This window comes from Neopelma chrysocephalum, unplaced genomic scaffold (assembly GCF_003984885.1).
Source record: "Neopelma chrysocephalum unplaced genomic scaffold, ASM398488v2 Primary Assembly neopelma1_97116, whole genome shotgun sequence".
Classification (NCBI taxonomy): Eukaryota; Metazoa; Chordata; class Aves; order Passeriformes; family Pipridae; genus Neopelma; species Neopelma chrysocephalum.
Window position 1 is genome coordinate 3,390,208 of NW_020925758.1, and position 15,169 is coordinate 3,405,376.

The 15,169-nt window shown below is 46.1% G+C and overlaps 1 protein-coding gene across 4 annotated transcripts in view; it reads right to left on the reverse strand.

Annotated features, from left to right (window-relative positions):
• MYO5B (myosin VB) overlaps nucleotides 1–15,169 on the reverse strand; it is a 144,687-nt gene that overhangs the window by 87,145 nt on the left and 42,373 nt on the right. For all 4 annotated transcript variants that reach the window (XR_003532298.1, XM_027671705.1, XM_027671706.1 and 1 more), the window contains exons 5-8: nucleotides 8,608–8,764; nucleotides 6,002–6,145; nucleotides 4,693–4,774; nucleotides 1,278–1,385 (exon numbers count right to left, since the gene is read on the reverse strand). Coding sequence is in view for 3 of the 4 variants with exons in the window: in XM_027671705.1 (XP_027527506.1) it covers nucleotides 1,278–1,385; nucleotides 4,693–4,774; nucleotides 6,002–6,145; nucleotides 8,608–8,764 (491 nt within the window). In the remaining variant the exon portion in view is untranslated. The remainder of the gene's footprint in view (nucleotides 1–1,277; nucleotides 1,386–4,692; nucleotides 4,775–6,001; nucleotides 6,146–8,607; nucleotides 8,765–15,169) is intronic.

Consider the following 15,169-nt stretch of genomic DNA (forward strand, 5'->3'; position numbering starts at 1 on the left):
TTTTCTGTTATCAGCACAGTGAGAAAGGCTTCAAAGTTACTAAAAGGAGCAATGCTCTGCTGTTACTTGGAACTCTTAATTGGAGTTAACCTTGGCTAGGGTGGGGATTTGCAGATAAATCTGACTTCTCCTAGTTACACATGGAAAGGAAAGGCTGAAAAGTGTAGAAGCAGTATCACCAGGCCCTGAACAGAAACAGAGCTGAGAAACACTGAGGGAAAAATGAGGAAAGGCAGAGCCAGAGGAAGCATGTGAAGAGAAGGAAAACATCATCAAACTGGCAGCAGAGGAAGATGCCCTCACAGTTCTTCCCAGGGACCAGCAAGGAGACAGGGGGGCTGCTTGGGGAGGTGGAGAAGGGGAACAAAGAGAGACTACACATGCCAAGGGGATGGGAAGAGAGTTCCCTGGGGATTACAGTCCTGTGGGCAAATCTGGAGCAAACAGAAGTCGTATTTTTTGAGTAGTTAACAGTTAGAAGTAACACAAGCTGTACAGAAGAGGGTAATGACAAGACCCCACTGTCGCCCCAAAGAAAAAGAGATTGAGCCCATCTGAACACAAACAGGACAAATTTTTGGGGAACACTTGCAGTTCCGATGCTTGAAATGAGTGCCCACGCTCATTGTTGGCACAGCTGGTGAGAGGATTTCACAGCCAACTGTGAACATCATTAACTCCTCTCACAACATATGAAATGCAACTGAGAGGCACCGAGACTGAACTGGATTTAAAAACACGGTTTCAGATAAATATTAATAAACCAGGGAAGTTTTCCCCAGCAAAAATTGTTTTTCCTTTCCAAAAGCCACTGCTGCAGGCAGGCTACAGCACTGCTCCACTGCAGCACGCCACGGATTTTGCAGCTGCCACACGGACATGGACTCTGCACAGCAGGGATGTACTCAGCTCATTATTTCCAGGAAATCAGCTACTTGGTACAATACTGTGATGGTCCGAGAAGTGACATCACCCTCAGCCCCAGCACAGATTGAACTGCAGAGTAATTGCTCTTTTCCTGCTTGTAAACAAGTGTAAAAAATAGCTGCAGCACAGCTTTGCCTTCAGAATGGCTTATTTAAGTTGCTCTTAAATTCCGTGTCCTTCTCCATTTCACTGCTGCTTTGCAGACTGCTGTGAGAAACACTTCTGCAGCTCATACTGAAGAACAAAGTAAAGCCAACTAGGTCAACAGGAACATTATAATTCAGGCAAAACACTGAAAACAATTGCAAGAGGCTTCTGCTGGGCAGGCTCCAAGCAGAGCAAACCCTTACCAAGCAGGGTGAAGGCATGCCTGGTTTTCTCAAAGTCATCAGCATCATCCACACCACTGATGGACGTGTCACCTCCCTGAGAAATGTAGAAGAAGTCTTCTGCACAGGCTAGGAAAGAAGGAAGAGGAGAAATATATCACCAAGCAGTACTCATCCCCCACAGCCATCCCCTGGAACATGGACTGGGATGCTCCCCAAAGGGCATCTGTCTCCTTCAAACCCCAGTTACTTAGATATGGATGACGTAGAACCTTGATAAGTGACTGTAACTACTTCTTGCAGTGATGAAACCTCTTCCCCATTCAAAGCAAGCTCAGTCAGGCCAGTGCTATGGTATATTTGGTATTCTAACAACTGCTCCATCTCAGGGGTGAAGATTATTTCAGATACTGAGGTTACTGCTTTTGACAATTTTTCATCCTGTTTAACACACCCATGACTGATTGAGATACTTTAACACCTTCCCCACATAGAGCCTTAAACCTTGGGAGCTAAGGGAGTGGAGAATGGCTTGCAGTGCCAGCGTTATACCATGTAAACATCTGTGCTTTACCAAAGTTATTTCAGGACAACACCAACAAATCATGTGGAGACAGAGAGGCATTTCAAATGCAAATACAACAAAAAGAGATCGCAGGGCTTATATCCACTTTAAAAAGCTGCACATGCAATCACTCCACCTTAAAACATATTTCCCAAGCATCGTGAACGTAAAGAGAAAAAGCCTACTGTGTGTTCCACATCAGCCTACTGGTAACCTTTAAAATCACTGCAATCTGCAATTTTTGACTCAAATTGCCACCAGAAGCTCCCCATCCCTTCCCTGCCCTCCCGTAGGCTTTTGCATTAGCTGTACTTTCAAGCTGTAAAGGAAACATTTAAGTCTTTCTGACACACAAAGCCCAGGGACACGGAGGTTTTGGTAATTCTGCTCATTGATGGAGCATCAGGAATAAGGGGCAGAAAACGTTGATTGGGGTCAGGCAGGCAATGTCCATCCTGGTCCCCCAGCACAACAGGAGCTCACCCAGCCCCTGATGGAGCACATCAGGTTAACAACTTGCTGTTGCTGCACATCACCTTGCCAGAAGCACCCAGGGCTGGTGGTGGTTGATGGGACCGCGACACCAGCTTCCAATTTTAAACATCCACATCGAGATCTGCTTCTGCCTCAAGTCATCTCTGGTATAACTGATTCCAATCTTTACATTTCAACATATGTATAATTATTTTAACAACCACATAAACCCTTTGATTCACTGCAAACAACTAAAACACATTCCTGCTTTGCACCACTGCCGAGGCATCGTAAAATTAGACACCGCGCCTCAAAAGACACTTGCACTGCACACTGACATTTTAAATCAAATATTTACCTTCTAGTTTCAGATTAAGCCTTTAGGATCACTCTGACTGAGCAACACTGGTTTGCTCTGCTGGGCTCACATGTGTTTAGAGACTCTGTTTTCGAGCATTTTGCAACATACGAGAGTAACAACAATTCTTTGTATGTGCAAGGGCCAAAGGAGAAGCAAAAGCTCTTATTTTTATATGGAAAAATATACATCCTCCTCCGTGTCTAATAAATGGTGGATTTTCACAGCAAAATACCCCTTGTTTTGTGTAAGTCTTGGGGAGAAAAGGCTGACACGTAAGGTAAGTACACCTCACATGAGGAAATAAATTTGGGTTTTGACTAGTCACCTTGAAACACAGGCTAGTAAACCTGAGCCCAAGTTGGAAATGAAAAAAAAAAATCACTCAAGAGAAAGAAAAATAAGTGAATTGTGCACGTCTGCACTCACAGAACACTGCCCAGCACCAGCTATTCCACAGGTCAAGGCAGAGCCTCCATCAGGCCAACAAGAGCAGCTCACAGCACCCACATCTCTGTCCCCACAGACCGGGTGAGCAGCCCCACGTCTGCCAGCTACCAAAACATTTTGAAGAGTCATTTTTAAGCTACTGCAAGGTGATAGTGGAGGAAACACGAGGGACACACACCTTCGACTTTGGAAAGAATCACCTGCCTTTCCAATTTTGCGTTTGACCTGGTGGATACCTGCGCACAAGCACCACTGAAAAGTGCTGCTGGAGACTGATGTGCGTTGACAACACCAAATTTTGATTAAAAATGACCCAAGAAGGCTCCCTTGGGGGCTGGCTGCCCTGGCACCCACTGCCTCCTACACCACCAGCTGTTGCTCTTGAATTGAGAAGTTGAGAGCCACAGTCACAACAGCACAAAGATGTTTTTGCATCTTGGATGATACACCAGCAGAGCAGAGACCTCTCAGCCTACACTGTTACCAGTCACCACCAGTACAGACGATGCTTTTACAGAGCTGTGATGAGTAAGACCGGTGTTTCCTCTGATCCACATGTTCCCAGGATGAGAGGGGTGGTTGCACAGCTGGAGCTCTCACACATCAGCTCATATCCCAGCCTGAGCTGAAAGCATTTGTGTCTGAATTTTAAGATGCCAGCAGACATCGCCATTACTCAGGGTATCTTTGCAAAAATGAAGCACATAACCACATGGCAGCAGCTCTTGAAAGTGCTCAAAGTGACATGCTCCGTGTGGGCAATATGCCTACAGTGACACGAAAAGTCAGAAAGACAAGCCCAGAATTACCCAGAAACTGAAAACTCTCTCTTGGATCTGCCATTCCTCTGTAGCCAGGATGAAAACCTCTGCAAGCCTTTGTGTTGGGATCACAGCCTGCCTTGCTCACTATTTTAAATACTGAAAAAGCCTATTTTAAGCCTTGCTACTTTTTCTAAGCAATAGCAAATATCCAAGATAAAAGAATAACTAAAGTACATCTCTGCACCCCCTGCTGCAAGTGCAAACCCTCTGAATCAGGTGTTCTACAGAGGTTTTGCTGCAAATTCTGGGAAAAGATCTCTAACCCATTTCAGGAGTTAACCATTGAAAAAAATAACAATGAATTCAAAGCACACAACCACTCCTGCCAAGGCTTTGGCCAGAACAACCCCTACTCACACTTGATTTAAAATACACATCTTTATGCAAGCTTGGTACAATATTAACACGTGATCTCCCTGCATCAGTTGGCATCTACCAGGGCACATAGTTTCACTGCGGCTCTGCTGTAAATTTTTACAAAATCCTAGAATGGTTTGGGTTGGAAGGGACCTCAAAGATCATCCTGTTCCAACCACAGGGCCTCACCACCCTCATCCCGGGTGCCGCATCCCCGGTGATGGCACAAGCAAACCTGTACACCACCGGGGAGAAAAAGCCCTTCAAGCTCATCTCCCTTCACCTCTTCCCACTGAACAGGCACATGTGACCTCACCAACGACCTGAATTTCTAACCTCACCACGTTTTCCTGCTGCCATCAGATCTAGGCAACAGCCACCAGCGCACAGGGAGGTTCCAGTACTTACTGAGTCCGAGATCTTTGAATTCTGGAAGGCTTGAGGAGGCACAGAGCTGATAGAAGATGTGGTAGTTGCGCTCATGCTCTGCCTATGGGGAAAGTTCTGAGTTACCAGAGGCACAAAGAGGTTACAGTGGTGCTCCCACCCTCAGCCCACTGAGCCCAGGGCCACACTGATCCCATTCCCTGCTTCCCACTGTTGACACCCCCTCAGTGCCACCAGGACAGGGACTTTTTCTTGCCCCACCTTGGAGAAAGGAGGTTCCAAGGGTTGCCCTGACCAACACACATTGCCCCTCTTGCAAAGAAAACAAATAGCTCTGTATTACCTTCCACATCTTATCCCTCTGTGGGATAACCCAGATAAATTAGCCAGGGAGCCCTGTGGTGCAAACCAACAGTAACATAAAAAAAAAGGTGGCCTATTCTCATGGCTTCCCAAAGTCGATAATTTTTTTAGGATTTTTGTATTGGGTGCTTTTCTTTTTTTTTTTTTTCCCTCTTTTGTGTTTAAGGACAAAAGTTTTGCAGGTGCTTCTGAGCACGAACCCAGAAAGCTTGTCCTGAGCCCTGCACGAGAAACCCAAGGGATGTGCCACAGCAGAGACATCAACCTCCTCAGCCCTTCTCCTGCCTCTCCTCCATCTTCAAAACTGAAGACAGTTGCCTGCAGTTTGTGCTCCCCAGCTCTTTAAAAGGCTCAGCAAAAACAAAGCAGCTGCCCAGAGAAAGGTTTCCCATCCCTGCCCAGCAGCCACGCCAGCAGCAGTGATCCCTCCTCCAGGCTCCAGCCTCAGGCTCAGAGGGAACAACCCAAGGCCAACTAATGAGTCTCCCAAGTACAAATTATCCCAGAATGAGGGTCATCACCTTGGGATCATGAAGAACAACTGCAAAAGACTGAGTCTGAAAGACACGTCTGGGAGCTGTGTCTACCAGGAAAGCGATGGACGAAAGGAAACGACCTCAGGTTGTGCCAAGGAAGATTTAGATTGGATACTAGGAATGATATTTTCACCAAAAGGGTTGTCCAGCCCTGGCACAGCTGCCCAGGGCAGTGTTGGAGTCCCCGTCCCTGGAGGGATTTAAAAGCCATGTGGATGTGGCACCTGGGGTCATGGGTTAGTGGTGGCCTTGGCAGTGCTGGGGTACAGTTGGACTCAATGATCTTAGGGGTCTTCTCCAACCTAAATGATTCTGTGATTCTACTTTTGAAGAGATTCTTTTTAATTCACAGAAAAGTCCCAGAGTACTGAATTCCCAGAGTACAGCACCCAAAAGGAGCAAAAGAAGGAAAAAATCCTGCAGTTGCTTACCTGAAATACAACCCGAGATTTTTCCAACAGATATGTCCTCATGTTGGCACCAATGATGTGGTATCCTTTATCAAAGCCAATCTCAATGTATTTCCCAAATCGACTGCTGTTGTCATTCCTTGTTGTTCTGGCATTTCCAATGGCCTGCATAAAAGTAAATGAAACATTAATTTTTAATTTAATTTTTGAAATGTTCTAAACATTTAAATTTGTAATCAGTGTTATATAAACAGTCACAGGGGGATTTAAGGAAAACCCCTTCCCAGACGCAGAAGGCAGAGCAACAACGTGACTTTGGGGAGGACTCTTCACTGAAAATGTGGCGCCTCCAGGATTTTTATAGAAGAAAAATATATATGAACAGAAATGAGTGTCTGTACAGTAATTAAATCATCTACATCCCAACAGCCTCAACACTCCTGTTTTGTTTTACAGGATGCCCCCACCTTTGTCCACAGTCAACACTGGCAGCTTTCCTGGAGGGGTCCTAAGCAATGAAGCCCTTCAAGAGAGAGGGAACAAGCTGCAGTCCATTTCCAGATGTTCAGGCTCTGGCACATGGATTTGATGACACGACAGAGTCTCTCTGTGCCTCTCCAGTGCTCCAGCTAATGCTGCCACACACTGTGGCAGAGGGGAGAGGAGAGAATCCAGCCCAACGTACAAACATCAGGGGTGCAGCACTGCAAACATGGGAATCCATGAAGGAGAGACTCATGGTGATGCAAGAGGGACAGAGAAAGGCAACATTCCCCTTCACGGATACAGCAGCTTAGTTTTTACCAACATCTCCCTGTCCTGAGATGATGAGCTTCAAGCAAGCACAGAAAAAGTGATGGAAGGGAAGGGACACGTACAGGGAAGATCCCTCAGGCCCCTCTAGAAGGCTGTCTGGCTTTCCCAGGCAACCCTTGCCGATCACCTTTACCTGCATGCAGCTCCTGGGGAACACAGATTCACCAAGAATCACAGCACTACCTACAGCACCACCCAAAGCTTTTGATCACAGGACCTGACGCCCCCAGTTGCACATGATAGAAATCCCCAGGGAGTGTACTCTGTGCAGGACAACCAACAAAGAGACTGTTGCACGTGCAAAGCTGCCTGACCCCTCAGCTGCTCCCCCCTCCCATCCAGGGCTGAGGGCTCCGTGGCCTGATGGCCTCAGCATCACACCCAGAGCAAGCCCTGCCTGCTACCTGCCCTATCCATCCAGCCACACAACTCCTCTTCTAGCTAAGGCACCTTCTTTCCCCCAAGCCCATTTAACTTCAGGGTTTTCTGCAAACCCAGCAGGTTATTTTCACGTTTTTTTCCTGCATAGGCAATGTTCTCATCAATTTCCAATAAAGACAGGCACGTTGCCTGGCCCCAGCACTTAGAAATTACAGCCAGAACAGAACACAGGCAAGAAAATTAGAGCAATAAAATTCTGGGGTCATATAGAAGAATAGCATGCACTATGAATTTTTTTCCCCTGCACTGTTTTAGGTGTCCCCTGGTATTGCAGCTACATTTCACAGAGGCAGAGGAGATGGGTGAGGAAAGGAGTAAACCAGCATGAAGAAAACTAGCTGCAGAAAAGCATCGTGTCCCCTGCCAGCTGTACACCTGTGTGGGTTTTCTTACTGATCACCTGCACCACCACTTCTTTTAACATTCCAGCTCACACCCCACACCAGGCAGCACAGTGTTAGATCACACGTGCTGCCCCTCAGCCTTGGTTTTTATCCTGGATCAGCCACAACCTCCATGTCTGTGAGACAGTTTGGCCATCAGGCACCACAGTGGGAAGCCTCCCTGAAGGTTAAGCCAAGCCTAAGGCTAAGGGCAGGACAACGCTGTGTACTCCCCAGTTCCTGCCTTTAAAAAAAATAAAAATCACGAGTCTGAAGTCCTTAGCTGACTTTGGAAAAGTCCAAATCTTGTCTTCATAGTGACTTGGGTATTCTACAAATGCCTCCAAAATTTTGCACTCTGACTCCAAAATCTGTTTGGAAAATGGGATTTAGGCACTCAAACATCTATTTTCAGCAGCTGGCCACAGTGCAAGGAAAACAAAGCTGCTTTTTCCCTTTCGTTTATATTTATAAAAGGAATTATTTTCCTTCAGAGCAGGGATTTCCCTATAATAGGACTTTTCATTCCCCCATATGATTGATAGCAACAGAAAATTAACAAAAATAAAACTGTATTAAAGTATCTCAAATAGATTAATCCCTTTCTTTTCTATACCACGCCTACACAATTAAAGAAGATTAGGAGGTACCATGCAGTGACAAAAGGAGGAGGAAGATGGCAAAATACTAATGATGCCAGCAGCACCGCTCGGGTTCCCCTCTCTGGAGCTCCATCAAAGACCAGCTCCTGGAGCTGTGCTGGGGTTACAGAGGCTCAGCTTTAAGACCATCAAATACAGGAGCAATCAGGGTGGGTTAAATTAAGACTGTCGCTGTATTTCTGCATTTTCAATCCAGCTCAAGGATGCTGTGAAGCCGTAAATCAGACCTGGCTCACAACCCCCTATGGTTCTCACCGGTTTTGTGACTTCTGCAGTCACACAGTGACCACTGCAAGCAGGGCAAAGGGAATTATGTGGATTTTACCTCCATAATTGGGTTCGATGCGAGGACTTTGGCCTCGATGTTGGTCTTGCTGGCAGAGCCCCCGACGGTGGTGAAGAAGCGCATGGCGTATTTGGCAGAGACTGTCTTCCCAGCGCCCGACTCCCCGCTCACGATGATGGACTGGTTCTTCTCATCCCTGTTGAGGCAGAGGAGTCAAACCTTTGTAAGCTAATCCATTTTCTTGTTCGCTGTTTGCACCACGCAACAATCTTCCACCTTCACGTGTGGTTGGTCCCTCACCTCGTTGCCACCTACGTTACGGACGCTGGATTTTCTCTGGATTTGCAAAAGCAACGGTGAATAACACACAACGGTGACACATCTCACCAAAAACACAAAGGACGCCGAACATCTCCAGAACACCTCCAGAGGCCTGCAGAGACAGTGGGAGATGAACCCCTGCATGAAGCACTGCTGCCTTCTTCGCCCCTAAACCGAGTTCCCCAGTTCTGGGAAGTCCATTCCTTAACACGCTACAATCCCAAACCTCTGCTGCTTGAAATCTGTCTGGAAAACTATTAACAGGCATTGGCTGAATATCAGCTTCTAATATCATACATTTAATTTTTCCCTCCAAGACCTTCACTCAAGAATTTGAGATTTTTGCCCAATAAAACATGAGCAATTCATTGTGAAACTTGCTCAAGTAGCCTTTAAAACACAGATACCCAAAAAGCTTCCTCTATGCTCAAAACATGTTAAAAATATTGAAGGTGTAAAATCTAGCACCCTACAATTAGGGCACAGAAGAAATAATTTGATTCCCTAAGCAATTACATGAAAATCAATATTTTCACACAGCTCCCAACATCTGGCTAAATCATTGACAACAATAATACAAAACATGTCTCTGACATCAGGCCCGCACCAGCTACTCATCTCTAAATCTTGTCAAGTTGTTAAGTCATTGATCTGAAGTGCGGGGGTACTTCTAGGACCAAGGGGTAACAAAAAGAGGATAAATAGTTCAAAAACAATCCATGGCAGACATCACTAAGTCAAGTTTGTTCAGCTCCTGAAGCTCTGCAGAACAGAAAAGTTTTCTAGAAGGACTAGGTCATTAACAGAAGGATCAAGCAGCCTGACACTCTCCAGGCACAGAACAAGCTTCCCTACAAAAGGATACAGGTGTCCCAGCTCCAGGATAAAAATATTCAAGCAAATATACACCAGAACTTTTGATCTGCACATATGAAAATGCTTTGCAGGGGCGGGAAGCGTTATCCTGGCACCAAGGGGCTGATGCAAACCCTTCTCCAGCCATGATGGGAGCAGATGCCACTGTCCCATCCCTGGGCTGGTGCTGGGTAGTGGGAGCAGCTCTGCCCCTCCAGGCTTCTGATGTCCTCAGAGCCAGGGCAAACCACCAGGTACCTCCAGGGCAAACCACCAGGTACCTCCAGGGCACAGGACACTGCATGGGGAAGTGGCGGGTGCATCATCTCATGTAGCTTTTGAGCCTTGCACAGAGCACAAATTCACCCAAGTGCCTTTCTCTACTTTCAAAATCCATCGTTTACACCAAAAAACCTTGCACAAGCCATCATTAAACACCCAGCCCTTCCCAGCATGGGTGCACAGCATGGTAGCCACCAGATACATCCCAACAATTAATCAGTTTATTGTGCTCGAGCTGCAAGGCACAGAAAGGGCCAAGACAGTAACAGGAGCTCATTTTCAGGACTACATCCCTCTAGGCAAAGATTTGCTGGCTCCAGGACCAAGTAGCTCTGCTGCAGTGGGATTCACTCCCCAGGGTATTGTCAGGACACTGCAAACCAGCACCTCTGCAACTTGGCCGTGGATTTTGGGAAGGAGAGAGTTTTCACTGCAGGATTTGCTGTAAGATCCCCAAATACCCAAGCTACTGGGTAATCTCTAAGAATGTAATTGAGTATTTTTTTAAATAAGATCAAATTAATCTTCCCAGGCTCTGCCCGGCTTTCATGAATCACAGCTGAAAGCAGGCACAGAAAATCCTATATACAACTACAACAACCTTGCAGTTCTCTTGACATCAGGAAACACCATAAAAACACATTTCAATTTAAGATACTCAGTTCAAGTTTATAGCAGCAGGAGATGAGAACAGAGGCTAAATGATTGCCATATTCCACTTCTACACTTCCAACCGAAACACATCACACCATTACTGTCCTCCACTGTCAGGCACATACATCTTAATTCCTTCCAGGCTCAAGGTAATTGGTTTGAGAAAAAAACCTCAGCCAAGTCCCACGTAACAGTTTAGTGCAAACCACAACTTTGTGACACTTTCAGCAGGAGAAGAACGACAAGATGATTTCCAACTCTATATTTTTCAGAGCACCGATTGGCAAAGTGTATCTTAGTCCATCCCCTGGCCAGTTACACTGTTGTCCTGGGCATGGACTGGCAGGAGGGCAAGAGGAACCGCCAGCTACTCCAGCTATCAGGGAGTTAATGAAGAAACACAGGCTGGGAGTTGAGCACAACCTCACCCAGGCACTCAACATCCTGGAGCCGGTGTTCCCGGTGACTCATCCCGGGTGGGAACAGCCTGGTCTTGCTAAGTCATGGTGTGGTGCCCTCCCCGGGTCTTGGCAAAGCCACCACGACTCTCCCACAGCCAGCTGGCAGGATCCAGGCACGGGGCTGCCAATGCACCAGTCTCACACCTTTGGCCTTCCACAGGTGTGCAATAAAACTCTTTTTGTAGCACGAGCCGTCAGACACATGAACCCAAGAGAGGAAAACCAGGGCCAACTCCACGGTGAGAAAGGAAAACTAAGCACCAAACCCAGAAGTACAGTGGAAAACGTCCATAGCAGTGGTTCCTAGGACAGCTGATGGCAGTGATTTGGTATGGTTTATCTCTGGTTAATGTAGATGACAAGTTTCACCTCTGCTTTTGTTACGGCCCGGCAGGGAAATAAGGGATGCTTACTCAGGGTTCATTACAAGTTTGTAGGTCGATGAATAGCTAAGCAAGTAAGCACTTTATTAACATGGCTTCCCCTTATATAGGGGAGGAAAGGAACATTCTGGAACTGGGGGTGTGAACGTGACATATAGGGAAAGAGAAGGAGGGAACTCGCCTCAACAGGAAAAACAAGGAGGGGTTACATCTCTATAAGGGATAAAGGGGAGAGGCATAACCTTGTATGGAACATCTGCACTGTGGCAGCTACACAACCAATCAAAACATGGGGGTAAAAGGAACAAACAACCTGGGGGGATTTCTATAGCAATGCAGGGGTACAAAATTGAAAAGTGCAACAAACACTATAACCCGTGCATTCATACAACAGTCCATTGTCGTTGATGAAAGTCCACTGTGTTTTAAGGTCATCTTCTTCCTCCATGGATTCTTGTAATGCTTTCTTCCATCTCTGATACTGTTCTTCTTCGTGGTCATCAACTCCCACATGCTTTGATCATCTTCAACGAGGTGCACTGCCAGTCTCTCCTCCAAGTGAAAGGACAAGAGGAAACAACTTCAAGTTGTGCCAGGGAAGGTTTACGATAGGTATGAGGGTAAATTTCTCCAGGGAAAGGGCTGTCCAGCCCTGGCACAGGCTGCCCAGGGAAGTGGTGGAGTCCCCAGCCCTGGAAGCATTAAACAAATATGTGGATATGGTTTAATGGTCGACATGGTGGCGGTACTGGGTTGATGGCTGTACCCGATCTTAGAGGCCTTTTCCAGCCTTAATGATTCCATGATTCTGTGATTCATGGACAACTACTCACTTAGCTCCCATGTTGGCCATCAGTAGGATGCAACGGAAAAAATCCACTTCAGCTACAAAGGAAGTGGCAGACAGAGGCTTTGTCACGGGCTGCAAGGGTGGATGAACAGATTATCCTTCATCAGAGGTCAGGGAGAAGCAGGAGAAAGAGGTGAAAACCAAAATCCCTGGAACTCTGCAAACGCACAGCTGGCGTGGCCCAGAGCCACACTTGCCTAAAAATTACTTGAGAATTATTGTTTCTTGTCCTTCTCTCCGTGACAGGTACGGCCCTGGGAGCACATTTCAAAAAGCATCTCCCTACCACTCTTCTCCTTAAGCCTGAAGATGAAAACTCCACCATTCTTCAGGGAGTGGGTCTCCAGCTGAACGAAGCCAAAACCTCGAAAATCTCAAAATCTCATTACTTGGCATGCAGACAGCATCACTACAACATAATATTTGGTAACCTACTTTTTTCTGCTTACAATTAAGATTCACATCAAGACTTCTTGATACCAAATCTGACCTCTCTCATAACTTCTCCCTATCAGCTAGTGGAGTGTGCCTGGATGTAGAAGGCAGAGACCAACCCAGGTGGGAGCCCAGCCAAGGAGCAACCCAGACCCACAGTTCCCATGGGGTTCAGATCCCATCACAAAATGACTTTAAGTGGCATTCTGAGTGGTTATTCCTCCCTCTGCCTTGTCTGTTTTCAAAAAGAACCATCATTCTCCAAAAGACACTGAACACAGTGATAAAACCATGGTCAACAACAATTGCTGCTATTGCAGCCGCTCTGACAGGTCACATTTTCCCAGAGTTTCTCATTAGTTTGCCCTAATGGTTGATGTGCTGCAACATGAAGTGGCTCAGGTGGGCTCTCCATGGCATAAAAAACTTCCAGATTATATTAATAACATAAAATAAAAAGAAGGATGCTATTTTTAGCAGGCCACTCCATCTCCTGCATCTGCAGTAATGTGTCTCTTCTTTTGTTTGCTTTTGTTGTTTTTTTTTTTGTTGGATATAATGCATGTTCAGACATTTCTTTTCCAACTTCAGGAATAAAAGCCTTCAGGAACAAAGGCTACAGAGACTTTTCCTTCTTCAGTGTAAAAGTTAACCAACTGCTGGTGCCAGCAGGGAAAAATCGATGAACCTCACGGAGCAGTTGGTAGCAAACAGGATGCTCAGAGAGAAGAAATGGTTAAAACCAAGCAGGGGGGTGTTTGTATCCAGCATGGAATAAAACATACTGAAATGTTTGGCCACCTTGCAGGCACAGTGTGCAACACAGCTGCTTGAAATACAGTCAATTTTAGCAGCACCAGCACGGAAGAAAATTATTATGGGGAAAAAAGCCTGAACAAAGTGAAATGTTAAGGGTGAATACCGTCTCTGCTGCAGCATGGCAATACTGTCACATCTCCTGCGGGGGCTACTCAGGGATTGCCTTTGGAATTAGGCTTCAACGATGGCCAAAGATACTGTTCCCACCACACACCACAGCTGCAGCTCAAAACTAGGTATGAGGCACTTAAAGATGCAACTCCACGACCTTCACCCCAAGAGGTGAATTTCTTCACTTACAGCAGCTTTACGAGTTGATTCAAAGCCCGGAAAACTAACACCAGGATCTGTGCAACAGCCTCCATCCATCAGAGGTGCAAACGAAACCATCAGGGAGCAGAATTCCAAGCAGAACAAAACCCAGAATTGTTTCTTCAAAGCAAGAGGCAACAGCACCTCCAAACGTGCTATGGAGGTGGGTAACACAGTCTATTTTGCAGACATTTGTCATCTCGGGAGCAAAACACATCAAGACTCTAACCCACACACAGAGTAAGAGATGGGTGAGGTGCCCAGCCCAGCAAAACTAAGTAGAGAGTCACTGGTGTTTTTACAATACATGAAAAATTTCATGGAATCACAGAATTGCCAGGGCTGGGAGTAGCCTTTAGAGGTCACAGGCCTTCCACTATCCCAGGTTGCTCCAAGGCACGTCCAGCCTGGCCTTGGACACTTCCAGGGGTGATTTCTGTTGTGGGAGCAAAAGCACTTGCACTAAAAACACAGCTCTTCCAGGAGGGAAAAACATCTGATGCAAACGGCGGCAGAGCCAGACTCTGTGAACAATTGTCAGGGGTCACTCCAGCTTTAATCCCAGATCTGACACTAATTCTCCACGTCGTGGAACGAGTCAATAAGTCTCTCCACCACGGAAATCATATTTAACCTACTTCTTTCAGGATGCTGGGAGGATTAGTGTTCATAAAGCAATCTGAAGATTAAAAATCCTATTAGTACTGTGGTTTGAATTGAGCCTGACCATAACAAGAACACCCGTAAAGCCCAGACCACAACAGGCTCTAATACACTTCTCTACTGACAGTGCTGCACAGGCTAAAGATGAGCATAAATACTGCATTGTGTTGTTAGTGATATAAAAAAATGCAATAATTTAATTACCACTAGACTGCATCCCTCAAGTGCTAACGACAGTGATGAAAAACTGGGATGGTCTAACTTTGCCTTCAAATTAATAAAGAAAAGTTGCACACCGTGAAGGTAAAACTTGGAGTGTTGCAGTGCTGTAACACAGAGAAAAGCCATCTCTGAAATTCCCAAGCCAGGAATTGTTCCCATTTCAGTAGGATAACTGGAATTCGGAGCAGCATCACCGTCAATAGTGGCAGCAACTTGTTTTACTTGTTTGCTTTAATTTGGGTTTTTAGAGTACCACGCCTGGCATTGTCAGTCAAAGCAAATAAAAACCCACAACTTTGGGGTAGTTAGACTTTTCCCTCAGAGAAACCCAAGAAGATGTTATT